We start from the raw sequence: 14,194 nt of genomic DNA, 5'->3' as shown, positions 1-14,194 counted from the left end.
TTCATTGCTCAATTTGAGCCCTTAAATTTGCTAAGTGTAAGAGTACCTTGAAAATATGGCGCTATCAAAGAAAAGTCATATGTTGCTAAAGTGATTAAGAACCTACGTCATCAACCTGCATATATTCTGAAGGCATCCAGAAATAGCCTTCATTGGTTATGCAAAATTTCCTCATCCTCCTTCTCTGTGTGTGTGTGGGGCGGGCCTGGAGGGGAGTGTTTGAGGAGAGAGAGAAATAAAAATAATTAACCACTTAGTTTTATTATTAGTTTTACAGGATTGTTTAATAATTTATTTTTTCTAATCTTTTCAAACGTAATCTCTGAGTAAATTGAGGGCTTTCTGGGTCAAATTAGAAGTACAACTGAATTTAATACAATAATTTTCTAAAGCAATAGCGCTTATTTTTCTGAAATTTAAATTCCCCAGTTTTGTTTTTCTGACAAATGGATGGTGGGTGAAAAGACATAGATAAAGGATATTATTAAACAACCCACCCCAACAATCAGCTTAAAAAATGGGCAAAGGAGTTGAATAGATATTTTTCCAGAGAAGGTATATAAATGGTCAACAAGCATATGAAAGGATGCTTGACATCAGTAATCATAAGGGAAATGCAAACCAAACCCACGAGATATCACATCATACCTATTAGAATGGCCATTACCAAAAAGACAAGAGACAAGTGTTGGTGAGGGTATGGAGAAAGGGGAGCCTTATGTACTGTGGTGGAAATGTAAATTGGTACAATCGCTATGGAAAACGGTCTGGAAGTTCCTCAAAAAATTAAAGATAGAACTACCATATGATCCAGCAATCCCACTTCCAAATATATATCTGAAGGAAATGAAATTATCTCAGAAGAGATATTTGCACCCCATGTTCATTTCAGCATTATTTACAATAGCCAATTCATGGAAACCACCTATGGATCCACTGACAGATGAATGGATAGAAAAGATGTGAGAGATATATGTATACGGTTGACCCTTGAACAACACATGGGGTTAGTGGTGCAACCCCCTGCACGGTGAAGAATCCTCGTAGAGTCGTACCAGTCCTAAGGGGGATTGGTCCCAGGACCCCCGTGGATACTAAAATCGAAGGATGCGCAAGTCCTTTACATAAAATGTCTTAGTATTTGCATATAACCTACCTACATCTTCCTGTTTACTCTAAATCATCTCTAGATTACTTATAATACCCAGTATAATGTAAATGCTATATAAATAGTTGCTGATGTGTGCCAAATTCAAGTTTTGTTTTTTGGAACTTTTTGTAAATTGTTTTTTTGAATATTTTTGATCTACTGTTGGTCCAATCCGCAGATGTGGAATCTGTGGATGCAGAATCTGAGGATAGGGAGGGCTGACTCTATATATACATACATTACTATCCGAATTATTATGTATATGACTGTGTGTGTATATATATATATATATATATATATGAATATTATTCATTCACAAAAAAGAAGGAAATCCTGTCTTTTGTGACAACATGGATGTACCTTGGGGGAACTACCCTAAGTGAAATAAATCAGAGAAAGACAAATACTATATGTTCTCACTTACATGTGGAATCTAAAGCAGTTTAGCTCATAGAAATACAGAGTAGGATGGTGGTTGCCAGGGGCTGGGAGGTGGGGGAAATGGGGAAATGTTGGTCAAAGGGTACAAACTTCCAGTTATAAGATGAATAAATTCTGGAGATCTAATGTACAGCATGGCAACTGTAATTAACAGTACTGTATTATATACTTGAAAGCTGTTAAAAGTAAAATCTTATATTGAAAAGAAAAATCTTAAAAAATCACCGCACACACTAGTAGACAATTATGTGAGGGGATGTAGGTGTTAACTAACCTTAATGTGGTAATCATTTCACAATATATACATGTATCAAATCATCATGCTGTACACCTTAAACTTACATGTCACATGTAAACAAACATATGTCAATAATATTTCGATAAACCTGGGAAAAAAGAATACTATATGCTGAATTACCAAAGGCTATTACAATCATCTAATCATTACCATTATTAAATTTGTAAGTGTTCTACAAATTTAAAATGTTATTAGTGTTCTGTTGTTATCATTTAAGCACTAACATAATTACTAGAATGCTTTTACAAAAAAATTACTAAATTGATCAAAGATGCTGTGAAAAAAAATCCATGTATTTGCACATATTATAATACACTCTAAAATCCAAGTGTTCATTTCTGTATAAGAAATCTTTCTTTTTTCATTCAATTTTATTTTTGTTCCCAGGTTTTGCAAATCGTTTTTCAAAACCCAAAGGACCAAGGAACCCACCATCAACTTGGAATATTTAACACAACTTTGGAAAATCAGCTGCAAGTGAATCTGCAAATGAAACTACTAGAATACTGCTAGCTAGAATAAGTGCTGTATATTCATAATGTATATTCATAATATCTACCATGAAGATACGGTAATGTGTTAATAGCATTTAAAAGCAATACGCAAATAAATGTCAGAAGTTTTACATTTTCATCTCATTTACACTGGGTTGGAAAGCACAAATAGGAGTTTGTCATTTAAGCTATGTATAGAGAATGCTGTATGAGAAAGTTTTACAATGGACTTATTTTCCATTTTTGGAAGTTATTTTTAGTCTACTTTACTTTCCTACATAAATATAAACTTTAAAAGATTTGTAAAAATTGGATCTCAATTAAATGTCTATATTGTCAGAAGTTACCATAAAAATTGTTTTGAAAAATCTTACCTTGTGGTTACAGTACAAAATTATTGCTTGTGACAATGATTATTCCCTGGGAATTATTTTTGCCTAAATGGAGATACATCTTTCCAAGTGTTGTGGGAAACAAGAGTAGTAAGAAAAAGAAGTTATATTTAAAGAGAATACAATATATATGTAATGACAGGGCTTTCCTGGTGGTGCAGTGGTTGAGAGTCCGCCTGCCGATGCAGGAGACAAGGGTTTGTGCCCCAGTCTGGGAAGATCCCACATGCCGCGGAGCGGCTGGGCCCGTGAGCCATGGCCGCTAAGCCTGCGCGTCCGGAGCCTGTGCTCCACAACGGGAGATGCCACAGCAGTGAGAGGCCCGCGTACCGCAAATAAATAAATAAATAAATAAAAATAATAAATATATGTAATGACAGTAATGAGTTTTTCGTTTGGATATACCAAATAACAAGATGTTCAAGCACATTCCTGACAAGCTTTAGCCAATGTTATTCATTTACCAAATCTAGAAGAATAATCAACAAAGTAGCTATCTTTTGGTGGCATTTTTTTTCATTTCAAAGGTCCTATATAAACATGTACAATTTATATCCAACTAACTAGAGGCACTACTAGTTAAAAAATTTTTTCTATATGAATATGGACCTGCCTTATCTTAAAGTTGATCTTTCAAATCTAATTTTATGTAACTAGTGGGTAATTATTACAAAGGATTCCTCTGACATCCTAATGACTTCACTTAAGTGTTCATAACTTTCTAAAAAATGAAATATTTAAGCAGCATTTGTTCTTCAATATTTTTCATTAGGAATCCCAATGAAGGCACACACTGGATGAAATATTACCTGTTTATTGTAGTGTAATGTACACAAGAGGTGCTCAATAAACTTTTTGGTTTTTAAACTAACTTTATAGTGTTCATCGAGCTGAGTACTTTTCCAGGTACTAGTGTCATCAAACCACAGAGATTTTATCTGAGTACTTTATTGTAATCAATTATTTCCAAATATCTTTATCAAGGCGGTAAAATGTAAAGTGACGATCAAATTGTAAATAAATTTCTTGGCGGAAACCTTGGTGAGTAGTGACGATTTCTGGAGTGTTCTCTGGTAGACACACTTCTCAAATTTATGCAATCGTATACTTACGATTTGAAAAAAATCTTATTAAGAAATTTCAAAACATGTTTTTCCATCTAGAATTTTCCCGTAATTGTAGGGAAGGATTCAAAATAATGGATGAACTCTATACATTTCCAGGCACTAGAGGGGATGTGGCTCGACGGCGAGGTGGGCGGCGCTCACCAGGCTCCCAGGCAGTTCTTGCACCTGCCTTGTCGCGCCTATACTTGTAACCATGGCAATCAGTGGCCAGGAAGAGGTTCAGAAATGTCTGATTTGCAGCTCCGTTCGATTTTAAAGCAAAATCGCCCTCATTTGACATATTACCAAGTTCCTTTTTCCTCTGCATCTCATCGTTTGTCCAGTGGTAAAAGGCCGGGGATTCTTGTACCTCACAAAGGTTATGAGAGTAATAGGAAATTGAAAAGTAACTATGGAGACCAACTCCTCCGTGTAAAATGACGAAGAGGCACACGGAGACGATAATGGGAACGCGCCGACAGACTGAAAGCCATTAACATTGTTTCGGCCGTTAAAGCGGTTGGCGGCAACTCTCCGCCCAGCGGCGGTTGCGTCGCAGCCCGAAGCGTGACTCGGCGCACGCTCCCTTTCGGCTCCTCTGCTCATCGAGCCAGCGACGCGGCGGGGGCACGGAGAACTACCGCTCCCGTGAGGCTCTGCGCGGCCCAGAGTGCTTTACAATAGAGCTCGGTTGGAGGGCCCTGCGGAGAAGCTCCGGTAAGTACTGCTTCCGGCCATGTTCAGCTCTGGACGAAGAATGGCCGAGAAGTGGAGAGTGGGGGAGAGACTCCAATGCCCAGCGGGCCGTGCGCGGGCGGCGCTTGCGCGGTACGCGGACGGGGGGGCGGTCGGGCCATTTAAATGTGTGTTTGTGGGTGAAATGGCTGCGCAGGTCGGAGCGGTCCGCATAGTACGGGCGGTGGCGGGGCAGGAGGAGCCGGACAAAGAGGGGAAGGAGAAACCCCACGCTGGGGTCTCGCCGCGGGGAGTGAAGCGGCAGCGCCGAGCGAGCAGTGGGGGGTCTCAGGAGAAGCGGGGGCGGCCGAGCCAGGACCCCCCTCTCGCTCCCCCTCACCGGCGGCGTCGCAGCCGCCAACATCCCGGGCCGCTGCCGCCTACGAATGCAGCCCCAGCCGTCCCAGGCCCTGTTGAGCCTCTGCTCCTGCCTCCTCCGCCGCCACCTTCGCTGGCACCCGCCGGGCCCGCTGTTGCTGCCCCGCTCCCGGCCCCGGGCACTTCGGCCCTCTTCACCTTCTCGCCCCTGACGGTGAGCGCGGCCGGGCCCAAGCATAAGGGCCACAAGGAGCGGCACAAGCACCATCACCACCGCGGCTCTGATGGTGACCCCGGCTCCTGCGTTCCGGGAGAGCTCAAGCACAAGGACAAGCAGGAAAACGGCGAGAGGACTGGAGGGGTGCCTCTAATCAAGGCCCCCAAGAGAGGTGAGAGCAGCCGAACTGCCCCGAGCTTGGGCTCTATCTAGGTCTCTCTCTGTTGCGATATCCCGCCCCTTTAGCCCTGAAAGACTCCAGCTCCCTGCTTACCTCCTGCTGCTCTACTCCCCTAAGCCCACTGGGGTGGATCCTGGATTTCAAACCGTTGACACCGTCTGACCTACTTGAAGCTTCTCGCTTCGAGGCCGAGCTGTCAGTTACTAACCCCCTTACCAGTTCCCCCTCCCCGAGCCTTTACCAACGTTTGTTTTCAAATTCGCCAGGGTTTCCGCGCCGCGCGGTCCTTGGCGTGGGATTAGTAGGTGGGGTATTGAAAACTGCCTGTCTAAAGTAAAGGCTTGTCGCTGAAATCCCTTTTTTCCTTGTTTTCTTTGATGGAAAGCTCGAATATTCACTCACCTCTGCTCCACAATATTCACGAGTGTGGTTTGGGGCTTTAAGGAGTTTGAATTTGTACCGAGATTAGGCTCGACTCACTGGTTGCCTTAGCTTCTTCAAGGTGAGGTATCAAACGCAGTTTATCTTGGTTCTTTTTTTATGTGGAAGTAAAACTCATTTTTAATTTTCATATGAAATCTTAATTTTCAGAAAAGGGATGGGGAAGGATTTCTCTCCCCTTTGATCCTAGAAAATAGGACCAACCAAGCCTCTGAAAAGTTCAGTAGGAGATAGTAGAGACAAGAATTCCAGTTGCTTTTTCATCTCTGCCCGGTGCAACAGATTGAGAATTTATTTATTTCCAATAAACTCACTAAAGTCAGGAATATTTAGCCCAGAAAATGTAGGACTATCTGAGTGTGGGTTCTAGAGAAGTTAGGTTGACCAAAATTGCTGTTTTCATATTCCCAAGTACCTGTAGCATTTATTTACTTTCTCTTTAGAAGAAGGGTATGGTGGGGGTAGGGATAAGAATTTTGAGTATGCCATGTGTTTGTACTTTGTATATGATTTTATATAATTTGTTAGAGTTGTCTCCTCAAGAGTTTAAAATACTTCTATGTTTCTTAGTGCTGGGGCAGTTATTACGTGTTAGTGAACTAGTCTTTCAATCTCAAGTTTGGTGAGTCTTGGATTTCTTCCACATATTTGGTCTTAACCTAGGGCTAATTAATTTGTGTGTGTGTGTGTGTGTGTGTGTGTGTGTGTGTGTGTGTGGTGCTACTTCCAGATAGTGCAGTTTGTTGCAAATAATTGCTCAGTAAGTTTTTATTGAATTGAACTAAATCTTTCTTCCTTTGGTGGTATCCAAGTCTTATCCTCAGGAGTAGAATTTGTGCCAAACTGACAGGAATGCCAATTTCCACCACTAATATGCAATGATCTTGCTCTCTTTAATTTGTGCCTTCATTTCTCACCTTCTCATTTCATGTGTGTATGTGTTTTTGTGTGTTTCAACTGTACAGAGCTAGAGGGAATCTTAGAGATCATCTAAGTCAAATTTGTATTGTTGAAGAGTGAAAACTGAGGCCTAAAGTAGTGAAGAGACTTGTCTAGTCACAGTTAATTAGTAACAGGTACCAAAAAAAAAAAAATCATTGATCTAATAGGGAGTAGAACCCAGGTCTCCTGAATCCAAGTTCAAGCTTCATCCTCCAGCTGCGTGATGTTGCTTTCTCTGTTTGCTATTCATGTTTTCCACTTTTTTGCTTATCTTTTCCCTGTGCCTTGGCATCAGAGTGACAGTAGCCAGTCCTATTAAGAATTTCTGTCCTAGTCCCCTTTTATGGGAGGATAGCGGCAAACAACATGTATAATAGTTAATAACACAGTGTGCGTCTCTGAAAATTGCAGAGGCCATGTCTTTAAAAAACAAACAAAAACAAACTTTTAACCCAGTGCTGCCTGACAGAACTTTTCTATGATGATGAAAATGTTTTCTATAAATGTGTTGTCCAGTATGGTAGCCATTAGTCATATGTGGCCCTTGAACAAATCTTGAAGACTTGAAATGTGGCTAGTGTGACTGAGGAACTGAATTTTTAATTTTATTTCTAATTAATTTATAATTAAATAGTCCTTTTGGCTCTTGGCTACCACAGTGGACAGTGCAGTCCAAACATTTGTGGTTTGCTAGTATGTGAAGGAGGAAAGTGGGTTAAGATTAGGTCATTTAAACATTTTAGCTTTTTAAAAAATTGAGATATAATTGACACATATTATTTTTAATATTATAATGATTCATTATTTGTATATATTGCAAAATGATCACCACAATAACTCCAGTGTAAACATTTTGACTTTTGAATGAGAGACTGTTGGATTATATATTCTGGAGGGGAAGATTCCCTTGTCAAATATGTTGGGGAAAAAACAATAGCCTCCTAGCTATATGACACACACTGGCATTTTAAAAGTTCTGAGAATCTTACAGAAAATAAACTGGTTTAACCTTTGTTTAATCCACGGTTTTGCACTACACTTTGATGGATACCTTTTGTTTTTCCACTAAATATCTTTATACTTGTTATAGTGATGTGCTGGAGGCATGCCTCTGGAGTCAATCTGAGTTTAAATCGTGGCTCTACCACTTACTGTGTGACCATGGACAAATTACTTTAAGCTCCCTCAGTTCCAGTTTTCCTGTCTGTAAAATGGGGTTGTGGTATTTCTTTTATAAGATTGTTTATGGCTTAAGTGAGACAATATGTGGAAAGCACTTAAGTGTCTGGCTGTTATTAAGTACTGTTAAAACTGCTTTTTGTTATTTTATCATGCTTGATCCTTGAAACAACTCTAAGATTAATAAGGAGAGTGGCTAGACCCTTGTTATTTACAGAACTATGTCTTCCCTTTCCTTATCCGCAGGTTTTCAGAAACTCTTTTAACTTTTTATTTTGAGATAATTATATATTCACAGGAAATGGCAGAAATAGTACAGGGAGGTCTTTACTCTTCACTAATTTCCTCCGAAAGTTACATTTTACATAACTATTGTATAATATCAACACCAGAAAATTAACAAATTAACATTGGTACAATGGTGTGTGTATAATTTTGTGCCATTTTAACACCTGTAGATTAGTTTAACTACCACTGCAGTCAAGGTACACAACTATTCCATCACCACAAAGATGCCCCTTGTGCTGTCTCTTTGTAATCTTAGAACTTCCTGTGTCTCCCCACCTTCCCCAACCCCTAGAACCCACTAATTTGTTCTCCAACCCATAAGTCATTCTGAGGATGTTACATAAATGGAATATATATGGTATGTGATCTTTTGAGACTTTTTTCCCACTCAGCATGTCCTTGAGATCTATTCAAGTTGTATGTATCAACAGCTCATTTTTTTTCATTACTGAGTGGTGTTCTATGGTATGGATATACCACAGTTTAGTCACCTGTTGAAGGACATTTTGGTTGTTTCCAATTTGGCCATTATGAATAAAGCTTCTATGAACATTCATGTTCAGGTTTTTGTGTGGATGTAAATTTTCATTTTTCTGTGAATGCAGTTGCTGGGTCATGTGGTTAAGTATATGTTTTGTTTTTGTTTTTGGAATATATCGCCAGGCTATTTTCTGGAATATCTGTACCACTTTACATTCCCACCAGCAATATATGAGAGAGCCACCTTCTCCACATCCTTGCCAGTGTCTGGTATTGTTACTATTTTTATTTTATCTGTTTTAATAATGTGTAATGATACCTCATCATGGACTTAAGTTGCATCTCCCCAATGGCTAGTGATACTTAACATCTTTTCATGCCATCATTTGCTGTCCATATAGTCTCATCAGTAAAATGTCTCTTTAGTTTTTTGCCCATTTTCTAATTGAATTGTTTGCTTTTTTACTATTGAGTTTTGAGAATTCTTGATATATTACAGATATGTATATTCTTTATCAGAATAATGGTTTGCAAATATTTTCTCCCACTCTGTTGTTTGTCTTTCCATCCTCTTAACAGGGTCTTTCAGGAGCAAACATTTTAAATTTTGTTAAAGTCTAATTTGTTGATTTTCTTTTATAGATTATGTTTTTGGTGTCATGTCTGAGGTCCTAAGACCTAGGTCCCATAGATTTTCTCCTGTTGTTTTCCCAAAAGTTTTATTTAACTTTAACGTTTGAATATCTGATCCATTTGAGTTAATTTTGTATAATGTGTGTGGTTTAGGTTCTTTTTTTTTTTTTTTTTTTGCCTATGATATCCAACTGCTCCAGCACCTTTTGTTGAAAAGACCATCCTTCCTCCATCGAATTACTTTTGTACCTTTTTCAAAAATCAAGTTCCACTACCTATTTTTGTACAACCTTTGAGCTAAGAATGGTTTTTACATTTTAAATGGTTGGAAAAAACCCATGACATATGAAATCATATGAAATTCAAGTTCAGTGTCCAGAAATAAAATTTTATTGGGACACCACTCCACTCATCCAGTTGTATTGTCTCTGGGAGTTTTTGCACTACAGCAGTACAGACAGTAGTTGGGTGGGATAGACGATATGGCCTGCAAAGCATATGATCTGGCTCTTCGTAGAAGAAGTTTGCTGATCCCTGAGATAGATCATTCAGCTGAGAGACCTGTTCCTGCACACCAACCCGACAGTACTCAATCCAAATTCATGTATAGGTTAATTATAAATTTTGATTCCAGACATTTGGAGTTGCTCATAAATAGTTGAAACAAAAATTTAATCTGTAAATGCTAAGGTAAACTTGCTTTATATGTAAAATGGGAAGTATAGTGACTTTTGAAGAGCTGAAGTGTCACACTTCAGCTTTTCTAGTTAGTATATGATAGAACTGAATCTAGAACCCAGTTTTTTTGACTCATGGTCCAGTTAGCTTTTCACTTTCCACTAAGCACATTTGCATTGTTAATAAAGAGATACTAAAATATTGTTTGATTCTTGCAAGCAACAGGCTTGAATCTTAATTAAATGATAGTTACCTGTGTCTTTTGAAATCTTAATTTTTTCTGTCCCTCTTATTGCTCATAAAAGCCTAGAACAAACTTCCTCAAAAAAAACCTCCATCAAAAAAAGTAATGCTTCTTCTTAATTATTCTTGGCTAATAAATTAATGATTTTAGTAGTATTTTAATATTTTTTTTAAAAAGGAAAGGAGGAAGTTGATTTCCATAGCTCTCTTCTCCACTGTCATTAAAATGACAGGATTGCTCTTATATACTCTAGTGAGTCAGCCTTCCTTTCTCACATTTTTCATCTTTGACCAACTGCCCAACTGCTCTCACAGGGAAAGAGTCCCTAAGTCACACAACAAATTGAAATTTTCTGTGATGTCAAAAAGCTATTGGCAGGAATTTTAATTTAGAAATAGTTTATTGTTTTCAGTGATAGGAGTAGGGAATTATTGGGGGATTATACAGAGGACTGAGATAAACAGATAATCTCATTTATCAGAGCAACACCTTCAGGGACTGATATTTTACTTTACCTGCCTAGAGAGAGGCAAACAGGCCTTTAAGGACATTTTTTGCATAACCTAAATAATGTTATTTTTGTGATTATGTAGGATTATCTTGTTGTGGGCACTCAGTAAATTATTTGTTGAATGTAGTGATGCTCCATTTATTGGAGGCTTTTCCAAGCCACCTCAAGTCCATTAGTTGTAATTAGATAATTTTAGTTGATCACCTAAGGGGAGTAGATAGAGAAGGCAGAAAGAAGAGTTTTGGAGTCAGGTAAGAGTTTGAATGTAGGTTGTCACCTGTTACCTTTGTGACCTAATATAGGTAACATATCTTGTTTCAAGCTCTGTTTTTATCTCCGTAAAAAGGATTTATATATCCACTTCACTGGTTTGTTTGGAGATTAAAATGAGGTAACATACATGATCCCTAGCAAACACTTGATGAATAATAGTTTTCTTCCCTCTTTCAGAGATTTTTCCCCTTTTAATGTGATTCTCTGTGGTCCACCTCATTGTACTCTGGGTTGATAATTTCTAGCTCTAGTTTTCTTTTTAAATTAATTAATTAATTTGGCTGTGTCGGGTGTTAGTTGTGGCATACGGGATCTTCCTTGCGGGGTGTGGGCTTCTCTCCAGTTGTGGCATGCAGGCTTAGTTGCCCCGCGGCATATGGGATCTTAGCTCCCCGACCAGGGATCGATTGAACCTGCGTCCCTTGCATTGGAAGGCGGATTCTTTTCTTTTCTTTTCTTTTTTTTTTTACGGTACGCCGGTCTCTCATTTTTGCTGCCTCTCCCGTTGCGGAAAACAGGCTCCGGACGCGCAGGCTCAGCGGCCATGGCTCACGGGCCCAGCCGCTCCGCGGCATGTGGGATCCTCCGGGATCGGGGCACGAACGCGTGTCCCCTGCATTGGCAGGCGGACTCTCAACCACTGCGCCACCAGGGAAGCCCTCTTTTTTCTTTTTTTAAAAAAATTAATTATTTTTGGCTGCGTTGGGTCTTCGTTGCTGCGTGTGGGCTTTCTCTAGTTGTGGCGAGTGGGGGCTACTCTTCGTTGAGGTGCATGGGCTTCTCATTGCGGTGGCTTCTTGTTGCGGAGCACGGGCTCTAGGCATACAGGCTTCAGTAGTTGTGGCACGGGGGCTCAGTAGTTGTGGCACACGGGCCTAGTTGCCCTGTGGCATGTGGGATCTTCCTGGACCAGGGCTCGAACCCGTGTCCCCTGCATTGGCAGGTGGGTTGTTAACTACTGCGCCACCAGGGAAGTCCCTGGAAGGCAGATTCTTAACCACTGGACCACCAGGGAACTCCCTCTAGCTCTAGTTTTGATATCCCAGAATTATTGCCAATTATTTCAAGGAATGTTATCAAATATTATTATTATGAAAATGATAAAAATGGTGAGGGAGGACTTAATTGTGTGTCAAATACTGAGATGAGGGCTTTATATTCATTGTCTCATTTAATTCTTACAATAACTCTGAAATAGATACTAGCATTAATAACATTTTAGATGGTAAAAGTTTAAGGAGATTTATGAGCTTGCCCAGAGGTCTTAGTGAGTAGTGGAGCTGGGACATTAACCTGGGTGTGTCTAACCGTAAAAGCATCTGCTCTTCAATAACATACTCTACTGCCTCTACAATTAAACTTTTTGCAGTAATAATAGCAGTTAACATGTGTTGAGTATTTGTCATGTTCCGGGACTATTCTAAATACTTATATGCTTTGTTTCATTTACTCTGCACACTGATTTTATGAGGAGGTACTGTTGTTTTCCCCCATTTTACTAATGAGAAACAAGGTACAAAGAAATTAACTTGCAAAAGGTAATACTGCTAGGAAGTGGTAGGACAGGGATTCAAATCTAGCCAATCACTCTTAAACACCATAATTAGAGGGGTGGCAGGTAAAGTAAGGCAGTGTTGTAACTGTACAGTGATTTACTAAAATGATGGCTTCCAGATCTGCAGTTTTTTGTTTTTCCTTTTTAGTCAGGATGTTATGTGGAGCTGGAAGAACTTTTAATAAGACCAAAGAGAATTTACTTTCAGAAAATAAAACTTTAGCCTTTATTCTTTATTATGATTAATAAAATATAAAAAATTATAATTGTTTTGCTTTTGCTTATCCACCATAATTTTTAGGAAGTGAGGATATTATGTATTTTTCAGTTCTAAGCTGTAATTCAAACATAAGAATGGTGTTAATGAACTTAAGTTTTGTAATGTGGAAAGGTAATTTTTTTTTTCATTAATGAAAGCTTTCAATAGTGATGTTAAATAAATGATACTATTTAATAGCTGATAATATTAATGGTATTAGCACATATGAGGATTTTATTGATAGTGTCATGTATTAATCTATAGTTATAATGACCTTTTTTAAGACAGCCAGCAATTTATCTCTCAAATGTTTGTATCTTCCTCTGTAGAGTTACATACTTCTCTTTATATTTAATTTCACAGTTTGATATGTGAAAGCTTTCCTTAATCACAGATATAGTGTATCTTGGCTCTTTTTCTATAAAAGAACTGATGTCAATAAATATTCACTTCTGCACTGTAGGGAAATACTCAAAATATTACTTCCTGAATACATTCTCTGGAAAGCTAAAAACACTCTACCAGAAATGGAAAGATTGTGAAGACTTGAGACATTGGTTTTTTTAAAAAATTGATATATAATTGACATACAACATTATGTAAGTTTAAGGTATACAACATTGATTTGAAATATTTATTGCAAAGACTTTCTTTTAAATAATATTTTTAATGCTAGGAAAGACAACCCCAGTATCATTCTTCTAAAGCAACGGTGACTAACTTACTGTAATAACCTTTAACAACTTTGTGTATGTATGCCATTCTCAATTAGTTGCCATCACAATAATTCAAAAATAAATTTTGTTTATTCATGGAAATTCATTAGCTAGTGTGATACAAGTAGTCTCAAATTTCTGTATAAACAAAGGCAAGCTTTATCTCAGCCTTAGATAAGAATCAAAATTTGAAAAATAGGATTGAGGAGATTGAAATTTATTTCATATTTTAGACTTTTATGTTGAAATATGAGATTACAATCAATTTAAGGCCCTTTTCATTTCTTTGTGCAGTGTTTTTTTTGAGATGGGTTGTGTTAGACTAATTAAATGGTTCTCATATAAATGAGTTTTGGAATGAAACCCACAGAGCCTTGGCCATGATAGAAATACCATTGGTAAGCTGATAGTAGTATAGAAAATGTGTTACAATCAAGGCAGCTCCTTCTTGGTGTTAATTTCAGTGGCAGATCTAGGTCACAATTCATCTTCTGCATACCAAATACCTCCTCTGAAGCTTAAAATAACCTATCTATTCATAGGTATTTTTTCTTTTTCTTTCTCTTTCTTTGCTTTTTTTTTTTTTCCCTGTGAAATTGCCAAAACATTTAGCAGAGGGTAATTAGATGACTATTTTAAAATTGGTCTAACCTTTATATTTAA

The 14,194-nt window shown here is 38.3% G+C and overlaps 2 protein-coding genes across 5 annotated transcripts in view; both read left to right on the top strand.

Moving 5' to 3' along the window:
- The window catches only part of PTPN22 (protein tyrosine phosphatase non-receptor type 22), a 50,796-nt gene extending 47,818 nt beyond the window's left edge, over window positions 1-2,978 (top strand). For all 3 annotated transcript variants that reach the window (XM_024764813.1, XM_024764812.1, XM_024764815.1), the window contains one exon: window positions 2,277-2,978. In XM_024764813.1, the coding sequence (XP_024620581.1) occupies window positions 2,277-2,341 (65 nt within the window). In that variant the 3' untranslated portion in view covers window positions 2,342-2,978. The remainder of the gene's footprint in view (window positions 1-2,276) is intronic.
- A 1,174-nt stretch (window positions 2,979-4,152) lies between these two features.
- RSBN1 (round spermatid basic protein 1) overlaps window positions 4,153-14,194 on the top strand; it is a 42,936-nt gene continuing 32,894 nt past the window's right edge. For both annotated transcript variants that reach the window (XM_024764873.1, XM_024764872.1), the window contains exon 1: window positions 4,153-5,323. In XM_024764873.1, the coding sequence (XP_024620641.1) occupies window positions 4,618-5,323 (706 nt within the window). In that variant the 5' untranslated portion in view covers window positions 4,153-4,617. The remainder of the gene's footprint in view (window positions 5,324-14,194) is intronic.

This window comes from Neophocaena asiaeorientalis, unplaced genomic scaffold, assembly GCF_003031525.2.
Source record: "Neophocaena asiaeorientalis asiaeorientalis breed wild unplaced genomic scaffold, Neophocaena_asiaeorientalis_V1.1 scaffold62, whole genome shotgun sequence".
Classification (NCBI taxonomy): Eukaryota; Metazoa; Chordata; class Mammalia; order Artiodactyla; family Phocoenidae; genus Neophocaena; species Neophocaena asiaeorientalis.
The sequence above is the reverse complement of the archived record's forward strand: the minus strand, read 5'-3'. Positions and strand labels throughout refer to the sequence as shown.